The 19,226-nt window shown below is 37.2% G+C and overlaps 2 protein-coding genes across 2 annotated transcripts; one reads left to right on the top strand and one right to left on the bottom strand.

Moving 5' to 3' along the window:
• The first annotated feature begins 3,965 nt into the window (after positions 1 to 3,965).
• LOC147076748 (uncharacterized) lies at positions 3,966 to 9,709 on the top strand. Its single transcript, XM_085940918.1, has 5 exons — positions 3,966 to 4,185; positions 6,079 to 6,234; positions 7,233 to 7,373; positions 8,185 to 8,358; positions 9,062 to 9,709. The coding sequence occupies exons 1-5, from the start codon at positions 4,009 to 4,011 to the stop codon at positions 9,707 to 9,709; spliced, it is 1,296 nt and encodes a 431-aa protein (XP_085797044.1). The 5' UTR covers positions 3,966 to 4,008.
• Positions 9,710 to 10,755: 1,046 nt separating this feature from the next.
• LOC147076749 (uncharacterized) lies at positions 10,756 to 19,170 on the bottom strand. The gene is made up of 4 exons (XM_085940425.1): positions 18,912 to 19,170; positions 17,858 to 17,947; positions 16,401 to 16,547; positions 10,756 to 13,747 (listed from the first exon to the last, which is right to left on the bottom strand). Exons 1-4 carry the CDS (start codon positions 19,104 to 19,106, stop codon positions 12,944 to 12,946), a joined length of 1,236 nt encoding a protein of 411 aa, XP_085796551.1. The 5' UTR covers positions 19,107 to 19,170; the 3' UTR covers positions 10,756 to 12,943.
• Positions 19,171 to 19,226: the final 56 nt, after the last annotated feature.

The raw sequence follows: 19,226 nt of genomic DNA on the forward strand, positions 1-19,226 counted from the left end.
TTACTATCGAGGTTTATTAAGGACTTTGGCACGCAAACTACTCTACTTGATGCTAGTCAAATGAAAATTGTGCCGGCTGAGAGAATATGCCTTATTGAAAACTGTTCTTCTACCCGCATCGGGTATTGCTAATTTGAATTCGGCCAGGGCCTATGAAACCGCCATGCAAAAACCCTGGAAAATTCTTTGTAGCGCAAGGCGGTGGTGATTCTGATGAATATTTTGTCGTATTCTTTGGGAACTGAGGACTGCAATTTGTAGCCGAGCTTTTTTTCCCGTGGTAAAAGAAATGTCACATAGGACTGATATTCTGAGCATATACTTATCCTATCTTATATGGTTGCAGTCACTGGATCTGAAAGGCATGAATCGTCGTTACATGTCACCATTTATTATTTTTATCCTTTTTATTACATCAATACAGAAATTAAAAAGTGCATCTCTTCCGGCCTCATTTGTCATGGTCCCCGGAAGGTTTCGAATGTCCGCATCTGCCATCTGTAATAAAAAGTTCAGGTTGTGCCGCTCCTTGCTAAAGATTTGACAATCTAGGAGTAAATGTAGGACGTCCTGGTCGCTTCCGTCGTCGCATGGACACTTTCCATCAGATGTTATTTTAAACCGGTGCAGGTATGCTCGCATGACTCCGTGACCTGTAAGAATCTGAGTCATCTCAAAACACAGCCCCTTATGCACCCTGACGTCTCGTGCTGCTGAAATCGAAGGTAAAAACTTTCGGGTCAACTCCCCTGTCGATGAATTTATGTATCGTGAGTTCCATTCGTTTTTCACCATATCTGAAATTTGTCATAAGTTATCGCGGTCTTAGGTTCAGAGGCACCATGCCGAGCCAATTTGTCGGTTCTTTCATTTCCTTCTATCCCGGTGTGTCCCCTTATCCACTTGAAGTGCACCTCGGGGTGGCGCCGTCTCAGTATTGCGGACTCGCTGTGAATAGAAAAGACAATCGGATTAGTAGACAAGGGATCTCCAATTGCTTGGATTGAGCTTTTGGAGTCAGAATAAATACAAATACTATGGTTTTCGGTGAGCTTTCGTTGTATTGGATCAGAGCCTGCCCACTCCAGAGCGCATTGGATGGCATAGAATTCGGCCTGCATTACCATACAATAGCTAGCAAGGCGGTACTTACGAGCAGCTATCTCACCGCCATTAATGTATGCAACAAACTCTGCACCAGTACCGCCATCAATTTTGCTCCCATCCGTGAAAATCGGCATGTTATTGCATTCGTTGCTTTCCAACGTTGCAGGATAAGAAACCACTTCAGAAAATAGTCTAGCCGGGTGTAGCAGCCTTCTATAGTCCACCGGTTTTTCGTAAAACCTATCGTCTGGCAGAAAACCTGCGATGCCCTCCTCGCCCTTCATAGCTCTGTAAATGAGAGCGATTTGTTTTAAACGTAAATCTAGAGGCATAAGTCCTGCTAGAGCTTGCGTTGAATTTAGTGAAGCCGTGCGGTGAGCTCTGCATATTCGTATCGCTAGTGCTCGCTGAACCGTATTGAGTTTTTTTGCTATGTTTTTCCGTTTGGCAGCTTCATACCATATGCTGGCCGCATACGTGATCATATGCTCAATAGCACAAGTGTAGAGAATTTGAAGAGCTTCAGAAGATACACCCCATGTGGGTTTGGCCATTCTTGCTAGTTTGAGCGAAGTCACCGCTGCTCTTTTGCAGATGCTATCCGCGTGCTTCGACCAATTTAGTTTGTCATCGATTGCTACCCCTAAAAGCTTAAAATCCCTAGAAAAAGATAGAGGTTGCCCATTCATCACCAGCGAAGGCGGAGAGACGCGCCTCCTAGTAAAGAATAAGGCCTTCGTTTTCTCCGCGGAGAAAGACAGTTTGACCTTCCTTCCCCAGGCCTCGACGCTCTCCAACACGCTGGTAGTCATGGTTTTTAGAGAACCAAGTTCTTTGGATTCTGTGCGTGTACACCTTCAGGAAACGGCATAGAGAGAAGATCGCCGAGAACTATATTCCACAGGACAGGGCCGCAAGATGAACCTTGTATGCATCCCTTTGATGTCTCTTTGGTAGCAGATGCTCCAGCATATTCAACGAAAACTTCTCGGTCAGATAGATAGTTTTTGATGAGCCTGAAAATGTTAGCGGGACAATTTTTAGATTTGAACTGTTGAAGAAGATATGGCCACCATGCGTTGTCAAACGCGCCTTTGATATCAAGAAGAGATACCGCAACTACGAGCTGACTATTGCGGTTAGCCCGCCTGATTCTATCAATTGCTGCATGAAGCGCGTTTTCAGTACTCTTTTTAGGGGTGAAACCGTACTGGTATTCGCTGAGCAGGTGTTTAGTTTGAAGTTTCCAGGAAACTCGATTAATAAATAATTTTTCGAGTACTTTGCCGAACACGGGCAGCAATCCGATGGGCCGATATGACGAGACGTTAGCGTAGTCGTCCTTTCCCGGTTTGGGAATGACCACCACTCTAGCTACCTTCCAGATTTTTGGAAAATGACCAATTCGCAAACAGGCATTATAAAGAGCGACAACTATGCTAGGAACAGTTAAGAATGAATTGAGAGAGATATCCGCCGTGAAGCTGTCGTGTCCCGGAGCTTTAGCTGGATTGAACAGCCTCATTGTTCTTTCGACCTCCTCGAGAGTGAAGTTCTCGTCGTCATCTTCCTTTGAAAGAATCGAGGCGGCATTTCGTATTAATGTATGTTGCTCCGTTTCGTTTGCAATATTGTCGTCTGGAAAAAAATACGCAAGAAGAGCCTCTGCAGACTCGACAGCCGAAGAGGTCATGCGACCGTTGATTGTCAGAGTTTCAGGCGCTTTGAACGCCTTGCTTTTGAGCATTCTCTGAAGACTAGACCATACATTCTCTTTTCCCTAAGCCGAGCAATGGCTATTCCAGCTTTCTAATTTCGCTTCCGCAATCGCAGTTTCATACTTATTCTTTGCGGCTTCAAAAATCTGTTGAGTGAACGGCCGTCGAACCACGCCTGAATTCCGAAATTTTGTCATAAGTTAAAGTGTATAGAAATAAACCAACGGCGTTCCAATAAGCGGTCCTTTTTCTTGAGTGTGTAATTTAACAAGATAATTAAGAGCTAGTCGAAGAATCTAGTTTATCGCAAGTTTTGTTTTTGTTTTGTTACGCCAAAGAAGTATAACTTATAACGCGCGTACATAAGTACACACACCCATTTTTTTATAAATTTAATTAAACCCTGCCTAATCCAAGCCATAGTAAATAATGGTGAAAAATATATTCACGTTATTCTATAAAATATCTCATATTAGATATTGTATAGATAATAATATAAGAATATTTTTCATTGATTTTGATTGAGTTAGGCCGGGGTTAATAAATTTACGAAAATAAATGATAAATATCACTGAACAAAGTGTGTAGGTAGGTACTATTTTTGTCGGATCAACAATAATAGCATACCTACCTAAACTATTATCGTTTGGTTAGACAGGGCTTAATTAAATTTTAAAAACTATCCAGCATCATCAACAAATTGTATTCTTAGTTCAATGAAAACAATAAAATTAGTAATAAGTATGATTGACAAAGTTTAGTGTGCACTATTTATGTCGAATCTTAACAGCCTACCTTCACCCTTCGCCAGTGGTTATTTTACCAGGGAATAGGATAATATGATAATAAACTTATGGAGTAGGTATTTTACCGAATTTTAAATATTTTATTAGTTACCTACCTACCTACAAAAATGAAAAATATGGTTGAAATAGGTAGGTACACTAATATTATACTTAATCGTATTCCGATGATCAATCTCACCCCGTTTTAAGTTATAACTTTTCATTAATTTTGATACAATATAATAATATTATTGTCTATAGCACACAAACGTCAAATAGATAAATAAAGTATATTAGTCTATGGATAAATATTTATTATTTTGCATACACACTGCGTTATTGTAGACGAATTTCAACAATACTTATATATTATCATCTACGACTCTGAAATTATTATAATGGACATCAAATCAGAACCAGAAGACGAAATTATGACAGACACGGCCAATAATGATTGTAATCAATGGAATATTTGCAAAATCACTCCGATTGAAAGTCGGCCAACTGACAGCCGACATAATGTGTTTGTGAAACGAGAAGAAATCGAAGTAAATGCCATTAACGTTTGGAAAGAGGTTAATAATTGTCAATATTGTCTTTATTTTATTATATAATATCTAATATATCACCGAATCTATTATATACACGATACTACTATCGGCCACTATTGGCGGTTAACGAGGGTAGTTATCATAATATGTTTGTATTGAAGTATTATAGCGCCTGTAAACGTGCATGGAATTACTGTCGGCAATTGTGCTTATTTTAAACTGTCTTGACAATAACTGTTAACACGTAAAAGTGCTGACTGTCTCTCCAATCCAGTGTTGCCAACCGTACTATAATTATAGTACAATACTATAATTTTGATTCTGCAAAAAATGTAAAATACTATAATTTTACGCCAAATATGCCAAAATACTATAATTTTAAAGGATTCGAGCCGAAAAATGTTCCTGTACTATATTTTTTACAGAAATACTATAATTTTTACGCCTTTGTACTATAATCAGCATATAAAAATATGGCAACAGTGCTCCAATCTCATTCTTCAAGAGTAAGCGAGACGCGAGGTTGTCGTTTTATACTACTATCTGACAGGTCGTATTGAAAATCGGAGCTTAAAATGAGTAGTTTGTTTTTTTACCAGCATGTTCGCCCCTATCGCTCTACTGCGCAGGCGCAGATCGAAAATAATCTTACTTGCGCGCAATAAATCATCACAATTTAGAATATTCCAATCTTGTTTGATTTATGCACGCAATCTTGCTAACTGCAGGATAATACATGTTTCCCCATACATTTTCTTACTGTGCACAGTACATCCATGCACGTGTAAACGGGGTAATATAATTGTTACAATAAGTTAGCCATCTAAACACTCTAAACTGTTTAGAGTCTAAACAGTTATACGCTATATACACTCTAAACAAACTGTCTATCTCGCTCTAAAATTTAGCATATCCAAGAGAGGTGCTGTTAAACATACCACTTATTGTAACAATTACAACTACCGAACCTATAGTAATTATTGTTACAAGTGCTAATACTTCGATACAAACATATGAAAATCTACTGTTGTTTAACTCATTCGACGCGAATGACACGGCTGCCGTGTCCCCTTTAAGCGGCCGATCGATCCAATTAACATTAAAAGGTCCGCAGCGATTATGTTAATTTAATAAAACGCATTTTTTGTACTACTTTTAATCACACATTGAGTTGAAAATGTCCCTCTGAGGCGGACGAAACCGGTCCTAATTTATTGATTAAAAGTGGAACAAGTACTACAAAAAAAAAAATACGTTTTATTAAATTAAACAACACTACAATGCAGTTCCACCATGAATTGACAGTTAACAAAATAAAAGAAAAACTAAAAATCTACCCTCGATTTATTGTAACAATTACAACTAATTTATTGTAATTGTTACAAGTGCTAATACTTCGGTACAAATATATGAAAAACTACCCTCGATAGCTGCCGATAGCAATCTTGTGTACAAGATGCGCAGGAATGACATAAGTACAATATATTATTATTTATATTGTATGACATTATATAATATATTTTTCTTTGCACGAATGTACATCTAAATATCACCATAATCAGCCTGGATCGATCTACTGTATGATGAAGCCCTCCCTTAGCTCCTTCCACAGTTCTTTGCTGCCATGTGTTTCCACCGAACTTTATGAGTTCGTCTATCCAGCGGGTTTTAGGGAGTCCCTTTAGGCGTTTAGTGCCCCTTGGGTACCACTGTATGATGGCAGTTTTCAAGCGGTTGTTCGCTGGCCGAGCGACATGTCCGCCCCATTGCCACTCTATCCGTATGCTCCCTTATCAATTGGTTTACTTTGTGATCTTTACGCATTATACCCAACATGTACCTACCTTTCCATGCGACATTGCGCTACTATTATTGTCTCTAATAATGCATATAATAATGTCCTATTCCATGTCATAGGAACTTCCCGTTGACTGGAAGAATATAAAATCTGAAGATAATCACCTCCAATGGCGACATTACAGAGGGGACATGCCTGATAATACGAATCCAGTAAAATGCGAAGCCACAGCCATAGGGCAATGCTCTTTTCCTAATGATGACACAGCCAATCAGGTACTTGGTTTATTAATTTAATTATGTACTGGTGATAGCCCGCCACTTCATCTACCACTGTGCGAAGGGTGGAGGTAGGCTGTTCGATCCGCCATAAATAGTGCACAAAATTATCATAGTTTTGTTAGTTTGGGTCTCCCTGCAGTTTCATTCACAAATAAGATTCTGTGAAAAATTTAGAGAGATGCTTCCAGCCAGCGCCATCTTAAGATTAAGCGGCTTTGTTCCAGCATATCTTTGAAAGACACATCATTCCTTACGCCATAGTATACTTTCTAAATGTTATGGGGACGTGTGATTATTGGTGAAGAGAAGTTATATTGTAGGTATTATGTATTTGTATCATTTATTAATTATTTGAAAATGTACATAATTTTAAAACACGTCAGAAACATAACATAACTCGTGGTGCAGTGCGTAAGGCGCTGGCCTTCCATCCCGGAGTTCTGGGTTCGATCCCGGTGATGTCTAAATATATTTACATAATTTAATATGTAAATTCTTCAAGCCTGGGAGTTTTACCACTATTATTAGGCTTCACGGCCTGCTGTGATATTTAATAAAGAAACAATATGTCATGGCGAAACTTGAATCCGCACCCATCAAATTGACTTGCTTGAATCCTACTTTATTACGACGAAATTAAGTGATCGCAAATAGAAACTCATATTGGCTGCAACACGTCGAATTTGTCAATGTGATTTTGTTGTCATTCACAAAACACGTCAATTTAACTTCACTCCTAGTAAAAAAGCAAAATGTTGCTGTATTTCAGATGTTTCGGATAGTCGCGTGATATCTAGCGAATGCGCAAAAGAGATTTTTTAACATTGTGGACGTTTTTCTGTGTGACCAAGCGTAGGCATACAATTGACGCGCTATTATATAAGCTATGTTTCTGAGGTGTTTTCAAATCAACAATGTTCAATAACGAATCCTATATTCTGAAATCTTGTAAATTGTTTTTTGAATAAAAAAAATATTCATTTCCATACTAGAACCTTCCAGTGAACTTGAAGTATGTGAAATCGGAATACGATGTACACTGGCCGAATTACAAAGACGGAGATGGAACTGAAATTCCAATCCAATATGAACCACCTGATATCGGGGAATGTTCATATACAAAATATGTTCAGGTATGTATTAATAATTGTTTAATTATATATTTAATTTTGGCTTCGTAGTTTTGGATCCCGCGGGTGTATCGAAAAGTGCTATAAGCCAATTAATATAATACGTTTTGGCGCTTTTAGCAGTGGACTGTAATTGAAAGATGCTGGTGGATTACGGATCTAGGAGGGGGGGGGGGGGGTGTTACACAGGATGCTAGACACTAACTTTTTATCTTGAGAGGGGTGGTGCGCGGTGGAGCTGGTTCGGTGTTCACGCACTGGCAAACGGACGGTTCGAAATGTCACTCTCAAAATTTCACTTGGTTTTGGGATTAATGATGATGATAAGTTCAGGATGGATGATAGACGCGACGTTCGCTCAAACCGTATCAGATTTAGCGCAACGAAGGTCTAACACATTTCTCTCTGAGTCATTCTGTGGTTAACGACACCTAACCTATAAGAAACTAATTAAATGTTATTCGCAATCTCGGTCGCCTCATGACCCGTAACTGTTAGTCGACCTGGTCTTGCGATAATAATAAATAAGGATTCGAGGGTAGGTGGGAAGAAATAATGATGAATGCGACCACAATTGGCCCAACCTGATTGTTTAGCATGAATAATGACAATGTGAGAGTGTAGTAAGTAAAATCACTGCCAGTTTTTATACTGGACATGCCTGATCTCCGCTTATCTATATTCTGTGTATTGAATCCAGACAACACGAAGAATTGAAGAAATGCCTTTCATAAGAGTCCTAAAACGTGTAAATTTATATTATTATGCATTGTTTTATGGTGGAAATGATGATTTACTGTATTTTATCTTTTAGGTTCCATCTTCAAGTGACATCAAAATGGCACCACCTTTTAAATACTTCAGCCTATCGATTCAAAATTCATGCCTAGAAATACAGATTGACCAAAAAGATATTAAAAAGGAAATTGACAACTATCAAGTACCGAAAAGCATCGCACCAATTTTTAACAGAAAAGATGAAACCTTGGTTTGTTATTATGTATTATATTTTTATTCCATAGTTCAGTTCGAGCTAGGCGCGCACACAGACGAATTGTTTGGAGGGGGGGTCATGTTTAAAAGTTATTTCATAAGTAAATATCTAACGCGCGTGAATTAAAGGTCATAATTATTAGGTCTTTTAGACATGCCGCATCGAAAATTTAAAATGAACATCGGATGCTCCAGATAATCGCAACCATTGATGATTGCCACGGATCTTTCAGTGGCCACATGCTTTCCGTATCTAAAGTGGGACCAGTCCATTGAAAAATCTGTTCGGCAGCAAATCATCCGAAGCCTCAATCGTGAGGTGCAGACGAAAAAGAAGTAATATTTCATTGACCAAAATATGTAGTGTTCTAGTGTTTGATTTAAATTTCGTCCGCCTCAGAGGGACATTTTCAACGTTGACGTTTCATGTTGAAAATTTCCTGAGGCGGACGAAACCGGTCCTAATTTATTGATGAAAAGTGGAAGAAGTATTATAAAAAAAATGCGTTTTATTAAATCAAACAACAATACAACGCAGTTCAACCATGAATTGACAGTTAACAAAATAAAAGAAATGTAGTGTTCTCTTTCTTGAAGGGGAGTCCGGGCCCGAAAACCCACCCGTTGTATACGCGCCTGGTTCAAGCATATTAACACATTACACATAAGTTTTTTCATGAGTCACACGTTAATTTTAGGTTCCGTCTACATGTAAGACCAGAATGGCACCAAGTTTTCCAAGCCCTAACTTGCCATTCATTCAACCTCCTTATACTGAAATACATATTGAACAGCAAGACATCAAAGAAGAGCTAGGAAGACACCACGAAACGATGACTAGTCACCAAAATATCACGCAATCTGATGATTCTTCACCGAAAATTCGTAAAAGAACATGCGTCGTCCCAAAAGCATACACATGTGATGAATGCAGTTACACATGCACGCGGAATTCCAATTTGAACAAACACAAAATGACACATTCTGGCGAAAAACCGTTTCAGTGTGACATATGTAACTACAAATGTACACAATCCGGTACGTTGAAAGCACACAAAATGACTCATTCCGGAGAAAAACCTTACAAGTGCGATGATTGTGAATATAAATGTAATAGTTCGTTTAATTTGAAGAAACATAAAATGACACATACTGGAGAAAAACCGTATAAATGTGATGTATGCGAGTATACCTGCACGCAGTCAGGTCATTTACAGACTCACAAAATGACACATTCTGGTGAAAAGCCCTTCAGTTGTGACAAATGTAGCTACAAATCGAGAACGACTAGTCATTTGAAAACGCACAAAAAGAAGTTCCATATCACCAACTCAGCTGTCATATAGCTAATATAATTAAAAAATATATATAGTTTTACAGAAATAAATAAATTACCTATATTATATTATTTGAATCGTGGTTTTTTTCTTTGGAGTAAAAAAGTTCTATTATCAAACTCTTTACAGAGGATTTGGAGTGTTATTACGGGCCGCTGGACGAGGCCTGGGTAATGGAAAAGTACCTGTTCGCACCACATTATCATTATGTCTCATCTTTTCTTCTTTTGAATGGAATATTGAGTGAGTTTTTTTTTTATGAATTTTGTTTATTGAGTATTCATTAAGTATTGGAGCATTTTGGGGTTATGCTCTGAAACCAAACATTGTATAATATTATATGCCCAATCAATGACAATAATATGGACGAAGCATCTGGAAAAAAATGATACGCTATTACAATAGGTGATATTGCTATAAATTCCCGATGGTTTTTGTCGGGTCTGCCGAATGGCATAATTCATATTTTAATATCAATATCGCTCGCTCAAATGAACATTGACACTAGAAACACTGTTCTAACGCCATTAAAATAAAGGTGATATTGCTATAAATTCCCTATGCGTGATATCGCATAATGGAAATTGCGAAATTTTGTCACGTAACGTCTACCTATACATGTGCAAATGTCTATGCGCGAATTTACTTGCCAGCTACTGTACTGAGTGCGTTGTCCATTAATAATGTCATTGTGCCCAATAGAGGTGACGTCAACTATTTATACAAGTGCCCTTTTTACGGGAAGTACCTAATAATATTTTCGGCCATCCACACAATACATGCATTTACGCCCACGGTGGCCGCGCGGCTTAAGCGTTGGACTATAACGCGGTGCGTCCCAGGTTCGAATCCCGGGTCTGGCAAGTACACATATTGTTTTTCAATTTGTCTGTGTCAGAGTATGGACCTAATAGGTTGAGCAAGTGGCTGACATCCATTTTTCGTAAAAAACAAAATCTGTCAATACAAACCTCTACTTTGTGGAGGCCCATATGATCATATTAGGATCGGACATGGTCGAAAGAAGAAAAAGAAAAGATTAAAAATACGCCATTAAATCTTACTTTGTTTGTTTATTCACATAACAGCATTATTAAATGGATAAAATTACTTATATCATGATATATTCTAGTTATATATGACAGAGAAGGCAAACCCGTTGCTTCGTTATCAAAAATAAAATAAATATTTGTTATGTGTCAATAACATTGAGCTACTTTACAAGTTGTTTGTTGGCGATTTTAAAAGCGGGCGATTCAGCTACTGCGATTGTGATGATGACACACAAAACTTTCCATTCGCTGAGAAGCCACAAGCCAGCGAATATTTTGACAGAACGTAGTTCGATTTTTTTTACCGGGAGGTTGCTACTACACTCTACTGCACAGTCGTGTAGCGTGTAAAGTTGACCGGCTATCAACTTTTCTCGGTAGAGTGTTTACGATCTGCTTATTAGCTTGTTCGATGATGACACTGGGCGACTTTACAGGCAGATTGTAAATTCGGCAAGAAGCAGTTCGTAAAGTAGCTCAATGTAATTGACGCATTTATGTCGGCCCGTCAATTAGACAATTTTACCTAATAAAAACTGAATAACATTCAGATCAATTTTTATTAAAAAAAATATACCGAGAATCAAAGTTAAACATCCAAATTTCGTATCTCCAGTTCGATTAGTTTATTCGCTAAAGAAATTTATAATGCCATTAACTTTTTTAAAATTTCGTTTTAACATTTTTATTCGGACGTTTTTTTCAAACCGTGTAGTTTTTCTACAAAAAATATGATTCCGCTAGTCGTCAAATGCGGCTTATTCTTATGCTTAAATTTTGACAGTGCTGTTACAAGGCACCTTACGAATTCTCAAAGCAACCGTAGGTATATTGAGCTTCGAGCACAGTTGACTGGCGAACCAAACAGCCTCTTATCACACACTGAGTGAAGAGGTGACGTTGAACCTGATTTGGCCACGTGCTGTGGAAGCCATACGGGAACTTCAACTTGGCTTGCCTGTTCTTCAATCTAATCGGATTCCAGCGTCCTGGGAGGCCATTAAAAATGATCTATATAGTGCATACAAGAGCTACGGGATGCTGGTATGACCAGTGGGTTTATTCTATAGTTATCGACCACTACAGCGATAAGCAGTATCAAACTTAAGGTAGGTTTGTATTAAAATATTAGCACTTATTGTAACAATTACAATAAGTTGGTTTTGATTGTTGCCATAAGTGCTATATTTTAATAGAAGCAAGATAGGTTCTGTTAAAATAGAACACTTATTGCAACAATAAAAACCAACTTATTGTAATTGTTACAATAAATGCTAATATTTTGATACAAACCTACCCTAAGTTTGATACTATTTATCACTTAAGCGGTCGATAAGTATAGAATAGACCCACAGGAATAGGTAACACAAGAAGACTGGCGAGCAATAGGAATTCTTTGAGGCCGTGTGCTCTATATGCGCTCTAGATAAGGGGCGAATTTCGAAGTCGTCAGATCTTGATTTATGACTTAATTTGCCTTGTTTCGATCTACCTTACTTAACTGTTTTTAAATATTAAATTCGAACCAGGGTCTTCTTTTCCCCCACGTAATAAATATTATCACACTTTGAAATAACAATTATATTGGTTACATCATAATATATTATATGTTTCACAAAGTTCTTCTTCAATGGTACAACACAAATTAAGCTTGAATTCTTCACTTTTACTATACTTGTTTCTTCACTGCTTTCTTCCAGTAGTCTGGCAGTAACAGCTTCCAGGCGACCTTATCCAAAGTGTCTCTCTAGAGAAATCTCTATCTTCATAGGGGTATTTTTTCCCCGTAAATTCATCGAGTATCTTCAGGGAACTCAGAAATAATGGGAACTGTAATACCCAACGGGTAAGGCAATAGCAGGTAACCGTCTCGGGTAAGGAAGAATCCGGGTTAAACTTACACACGTGTCAAGAATACGTTGTACTTCGAATACTGAAAACTGCTCTCGGTTTATGCATTTACGCTCATTTAATGTTGGTGTATTACACACACTATTGCACGTGCATAATGCGTGCTTCATTTTTGTAGGACACTCACACATTCAAAAACCCTGCTTCAACGTGCGGCGTATTGAATATAGTCTATCGGTATTCTATTTATTTTCTGCTCTGTGAGTATCTTCTTTCAAAAATCACAATTTACCTTCCATTATATGGAATATAATGAGACTGAACTTAAAAATATTTTGATTCAATCAACATGAGACAAATGGTGTCGTTTTAAGTGCGAAGACGTCTTATATTTGCAATCACACATATCACACTGGAATGGCTTTGAGGTAGAATGAGTTATTTTGTGACGTTTTAAATGATAAGCCGTTTTACATGTGTAGTCACACTTATCGCATTCAAACGGCTTACTAGAAGAATGTGTCAGTTTGTGCCTCTTCAAATTAGCAGACGTTGAACACGTACAGTTACACTCATTACATTTAAATGGTTTAATTCCGTAATGCGTCATTTTGTGTGCTCTCAAACTGCCTGACTGCGCACATTTAAACTGACACAAATCACATTTATACGGCTTATTTCCAGTATGGGTCATAATGTGAACTTTCAGGTTATTCGAACTGGTGCATTTATATTCGCATGTATCACATGCGTAGTGTTTTTCTCCTGAATGTGTCATTTTATGTGCTTTTAAATTGCTTGATTGTATGCAAGTGAATGCGCATTCATCACATTTCAACGGCCTCTCTCCTGTATGTGTCATCTTATGTTTGATCACGTTATGGAGTATGGATACGTAGTCGCATTGATCACATTTGTATGAATTTCTACAGATATACACAAATTTCTGATCTTCAGGACATCTTTCGTAGTTTTCAATAAGAATGTCATCTTGGGTACAATTCAGCCCAGGGTCTGTGACATCTTTGAACAATGAATTTGTTTTAAATTTCTCTTTCTCTTCGCTTTTGTCACATACAGATTCTTTATTCAATGGAACTGCTTCATGACCAAGTAATGTAGCTTTAATTTTAATATTACCAATCTAAAAAAAAAAAAAAGATATTATTCTCAGAGTAATAATATAAAGAGTGGGTATTTTTCGGCTAAATGAAGCCGTGTTTCTTGCACATAACGCACAGTAGATCCTCAATTTTATTATAATTAACTTAACTATGACAGTTTATACCAACATGTTGCTTCTCAGTACGACTAATTTAAACACAACATAGTTAACTATATTTTCAGCCTAGGAACTCTATCACTCTAATACCCCGTTTGGGAAGCCAACAGCGGTGGAGTGAGGTTGTACAACTTCGCTTGCGTATTCGGGACGCTATTCGCCTGGTTACTCGCGAACGGTTATAAATACGGGATACAACAAAAATAATATTGTTTGTAAATGAATTTGACAATAAACTCAACATGTGTGGTCCCATGTGATTTTGACAATCAGTGCCAGTGCTTGAGAAAAAGTGAAAAATATTTATTGTTGCACGGATAGTGCACTTTGTGCGGGGAGTGCGTCAAACGCTGTGAAGCGAGGGGTTGTCCACACTGTTTTTTGTTCACACTGTTGCGCGAATTCCAAGACCGCGTGAACGGCAAAAGCAATAAAATGGAAAACACCACGATGGAAGTGAATGAAACCAAAAAAACGAAGAAGAAAAGAAACGATGATGAAGAGGAAGTGGTTGGAGAAAAAGAAGAAGAATGGCAGACGGTGACCTCTGGAAAAAAACCCAGAAGAGACTCTGGGGTCACTCCAAAGGGAAACCAAAACATCGTCATGATAGCGACGGGAAGTAAAATTCCATTAAAATTGAAAATAGCGCAGATGCTGCATAAGGCAGGAGTAAAAGTACAGAAAATTTACAATAAAAATTTAAAGACGTACATCCAAGTAGAAGACGAAAAAGAAGCAGATAAAGTGAAACAAGCTGGAGAACTCAAAGATCTCGGTTTTGTGACCAAAGAGAATGACTCCTGCTCTTATGGAGTAATAAGAAAAGTCGATATTGATATGGACCTCCAAGAACTGCAAATGGAAATCAAAAGTGATGCAAAAGTAATCAACCTTAAGGGGTTGACAAGAAAAGGTGATACAGGAGAGCTGACAAAGACCTCGTCAGTCAGTATTAAATTTGGGGAGAAAATATTGCCGAGAACAATTTACATATATGGAGTCTCTTTTGCTGTAGAACCGTATGTATTCAGGGTTATGCAATGCTACAAATGCTGGCGATATGGGCATATCGCGAACAATTGCGGACGTACAGTAGAAACGTGCCCTAAGTGTGGTGAAAACCACAAAACCTGCGAAAAAAATGAGGAAATTACGTGCATCAATTGCAAAGGTAACCACGCGGCAAACAGCCAAAAATGCCCAAAGTGGCAAGAGGAAAAGAATTGCAAAGAAGCAATGAAAAAAATGAACATACCTTTCAAGGAAGCAAAAAAAAATATGTTAAATAATAGCTATGCTGACATATTAAAACAAAAAAAAATCGTAGAAAGAGATGAAAGCGAAACAATTCAAAAAAATAAGGAAAACAAAAAGAAAGAAGAAGCGGTGGTAGAAGCTTCAGGCTCAACAATAATATCTACAGGTAGTAGCGTAAAGCCTACAAAAAATAAGAAAAATTCAAAGGGGAAGACAGAGGTTAACGCGATGGGAGAAATTATGAAAGTCTTGCTGAAAGGGGGAGACTGGCAGCAGATCATTAAACAACTAATAATTAAAGCAGTGGACTGGGTATGCAAACAATTCAAAGAAGGACACTTAAAGGAAATTCTAGGGGAGGTTCTGGAGCAAAATGGATAATAAAAAACACATTAGGATTTTACAATGGAATGCCAGAAGTATGAAGCAAAAAAAGGATGATATAGAACTCTACTTAATAAGACAAAAAATTTCAATAGCATTAATCTCAGAGACTTGGCTGAGGTCTGAATTAGACTATCTGAAATTCAATGATTACACGATGTATCGAAAATACAGAAGGGATGGATACGGAGGAGAGCGATTCTGGTGCATAAAACACTGGCGTCTAAAGAAGAAAGAAAGAAAGACGGAAGAGCTAGACAAAATAATTATAAAGCCATTTAACAGAATAGGAGTGAGGACCTGATCGAAGGATCCCCTTCTAGAAGAGAAGAGGCGATATGACAGCGAGTCGCAGTCAAAGCAACGGTAAAATCACAAAAAAAAAAAAAAAAAATACCCCGTTTACGCGTGCATGGATGTACTGTGCACAGTAATAAATGTATGAAGAAACATGTATTATCCTGCAGTTGGCAAGATTGCGTGCATACATCAAACAAGATTGGAAGATTCCAAATTGTGATGATTTATTGCGCGCAAGTAAGATTATTTTCGATCTGCGCCTGCGCAGTAGAGCGATAGAGAACATGCCGGTAAAAAAACGAACTACCCACTCATTTTGAGCTCCGTTTTTCAATAAAACCTGTCAGATAGTAGTATAAAATGACAACCTCGCGTCTCGCTTACTCTTGAAGAATGAGATTGGAGAGACATTCAGCACTTTTACGTGTAAACAGTTATTGTCGTGACAGTTTAAAATAAGCACAATTGTCGACAGCAATTCCATGCATGTCTACAAGCGCTATAATGCATATTGTGGAAAGAAAGAAAGAAGAGAAAATGTATGATTCATAAATAATTAAATAAAAATCACCTGATCCGTTCCTTGATTCGAAGATGAACATTCCCCAAACTCGTGCGGTTCATATGTAATTGGAATTTCGGAGATATTTTCTGCCTCATAGTTTTGCCATTGACAACTATTTACAGAATGTACATCATTCAAATTGCCCGAATCGTCCTGAAACCAAAGCAGAATATTCTCAATATTTATTTAATCTATGGTATTCACAAAAATACGCCTATTTCTGACAATTGTCAATTATTTATTACTGCTACTTGGCAGTGAATATAATGGTACAGGTGTAGCTGTAGTATAGTAGCGATCAAATATCTATTGTTTAATGTATCAAATTATTCTGCAACAATATATTCCCAGCGAATCAATTTCCAGTAAACAAATATTAGCTATATCAGCAAGTTGATTGACGATATTAGATACGGTATATTATTACAGTTACATATCACAGCGCATTATATCATTACGGTGTATTAGCCGAATAATCATTTTTCATGGTATCATATTTTATAATAAATAATATTTCACAAGCTACTCGATTTAAAACGCCGACTCTATAATTAGTCCAATATGATTATGTACCAGAATTTAATGTTAATGTATTACTTTTTATTGTATAAATAACGAAGAATAATTTATTTAAATGTCACTCGAATCCAAGTACCTAGCTCGTAACTATCTCAGTAGATTATATGTACTATCATTGTATAATATACTATTGTACCGGTACGCTGCTAATAAATCTCACCCTGCTACATCGTAGACTTCATTATCATCATCCTCAACCCACACATCGAATACCACAGTAGTGACCCAACACATGCTTTCAAATTAACGCCGTAAAGTAGATTTAAAGATAAATGTCTCAAAAACAAAAGTATTGATAAACTGCTTTCCATCTACATCATCCTTAACATCCACACCATCGGAACTAAAATCGAGAGGGTCAACAAATACGTCTATTTCAGAAACAAATGTCAATTGACAGAAACAGATTGCTCGCAGAACCAGAATGGCGTGGCGTGCATTTGGGCGTCTGGACAATATCATTAGAGGTGACCTCACATTGTGTATAAAGATCAATGTTGAAGCAATGCGTGCTACCAGTGCTTACGGAAGCATGTGATATATGAACTCTTTATGTATGTAAGACAAAATCCCACAATTACGAGTGGTGCAACGTGGTATGGAAGTGTGCATAATGCGGAAAGACCAGACAATAAACCAATGAGTAATGTATCAGACAAGAGTACGCGGTGTGATAGAGGTTGACAAGCAAATGGAATAGCAATATGTTGGACATGTTTCTCAGCGAATTGAAAAACCACTGGATGGATTCGATGGATGGAGTTATGGTAGGCCTTCATCCAGTAGTGGATCAACCCCGGATAATGACGTATTACACTTATCTAAATGTTAAAACCTATAATTATTTAAATATTTATTAAAATTATCTACAAATTCAATTTTACCGGATTTTTAATTCCAGACGTCTCCTCTTTGTAGTGTTGCCATTGAAGATTGTTTTCAGTTTTAACATTTTCTGACTCAATCCGAGCGTCCTGTAACATAAAAGCGTGAATAATAAAATTATAATCATGCCTGTCCGCCACCTAGTGGTGAAATAATCCGTTATCCCCAAAAAAATATTCCCATTGGACACAGTCGTGTCTTTAGGAAAAAAAATCGGTGTGTGTACTTATGTACGCGCGTTAGAAGTTATACATCTTTGGCGTAACAAAACAAAAACAAAACTTGTAATAAACTAGATTCTTCGACCAGCTCTTAATTATCTTGTTAAATTAAACACTTAAGAAAAAGGACCGCCTATTGGAACGCCGTTGGTTTATTTCTATAAAATTTAACTTATATTACTTACTGAATTATATAATTATTTATCGTTGTTTTTATTTTTAAAGTAACAACTGCCACTATGACGTTTAATAGTTTGTTTACGTAAGAACTTGCAAATGGCCGACAATAATAAATACGCTGCCTAGGCAACGGAACAATTCTAAACTATAATATTATACTGTATAATCGTCACGATTGCAGTATCATTATGTGGCGTAATGGTTGTGCGTTCGGCTGATAACCGAACAATCGTTGGTTTGAATCCAATCGAGTGCGATTTTTTTCCGTGTGAACAAATAAATTACCTATGTGTTACACGTCACACGCCAAAAATACACTCTGATCTGATTTTCCAAACGCGCTTAAAGAAGTATAACTCCAAATATATATTATATAATGTCATACAATATACGATAAGATACAATAGACATTTCGTGTCTTTAGAAATAACAAAACATTTTAGAAACCAAGGTAGCATAATAAAATTGAGTTTAGCATTTCCAACTCTTATAATTCGTTTTAACTCCCTGGCAAACTATAAAGTACCTACCTGCATCGTATGTTTGTGAAGAATTACATATAGGTAATATATTCTGTTAATTTCCTACATCTACTTTATAATACTGTAGTAAATATCTCTAAATATAGTATAGAAATAAAATAATTATAAACCTCCTTCCAGACGTCAATGTCATCTAATTCGATTTCTTCCTGTTTCACAGATACGTCATATTGATTGTCAGTTGAACGACACTCACTCTGGATGGTTTTGTGATTAACCCCTTGTTCCCCTTCGATCCTGGTGCCTTCTGGAAACTTATCAGACAATATATTGTCTTCTGGTTCTATTTTGATATCCATCAACATGGTATAATGATAGAGATCTACAAGAATATTAATTCCGAGTATTTTGACATAATATTCTACCGATAGCAGTGTTGCCATCTTTTCTAAGTGGAATTATAATCCCTACAGAGCTTCAAAATT

Source organism: Rhyacophila brunnea, unplaced genomic scaffold, assembly GCF_057557595.1.
Source record: "Rhyacophila brunnea isolate RB1 unplaced genomic scaffold, BYU_Rbru_1.0 scaffold_13, whole genome shotgun sequence".
In the NCBI taxonomy this organism is placed as follows: domain Eukaryota; kingdom Metazoa; phylum Arthropoda; class Insecta; order Trichoptera; family Rhyacophilidae; genus Rhyacophila; species Rhyacophila brunnea.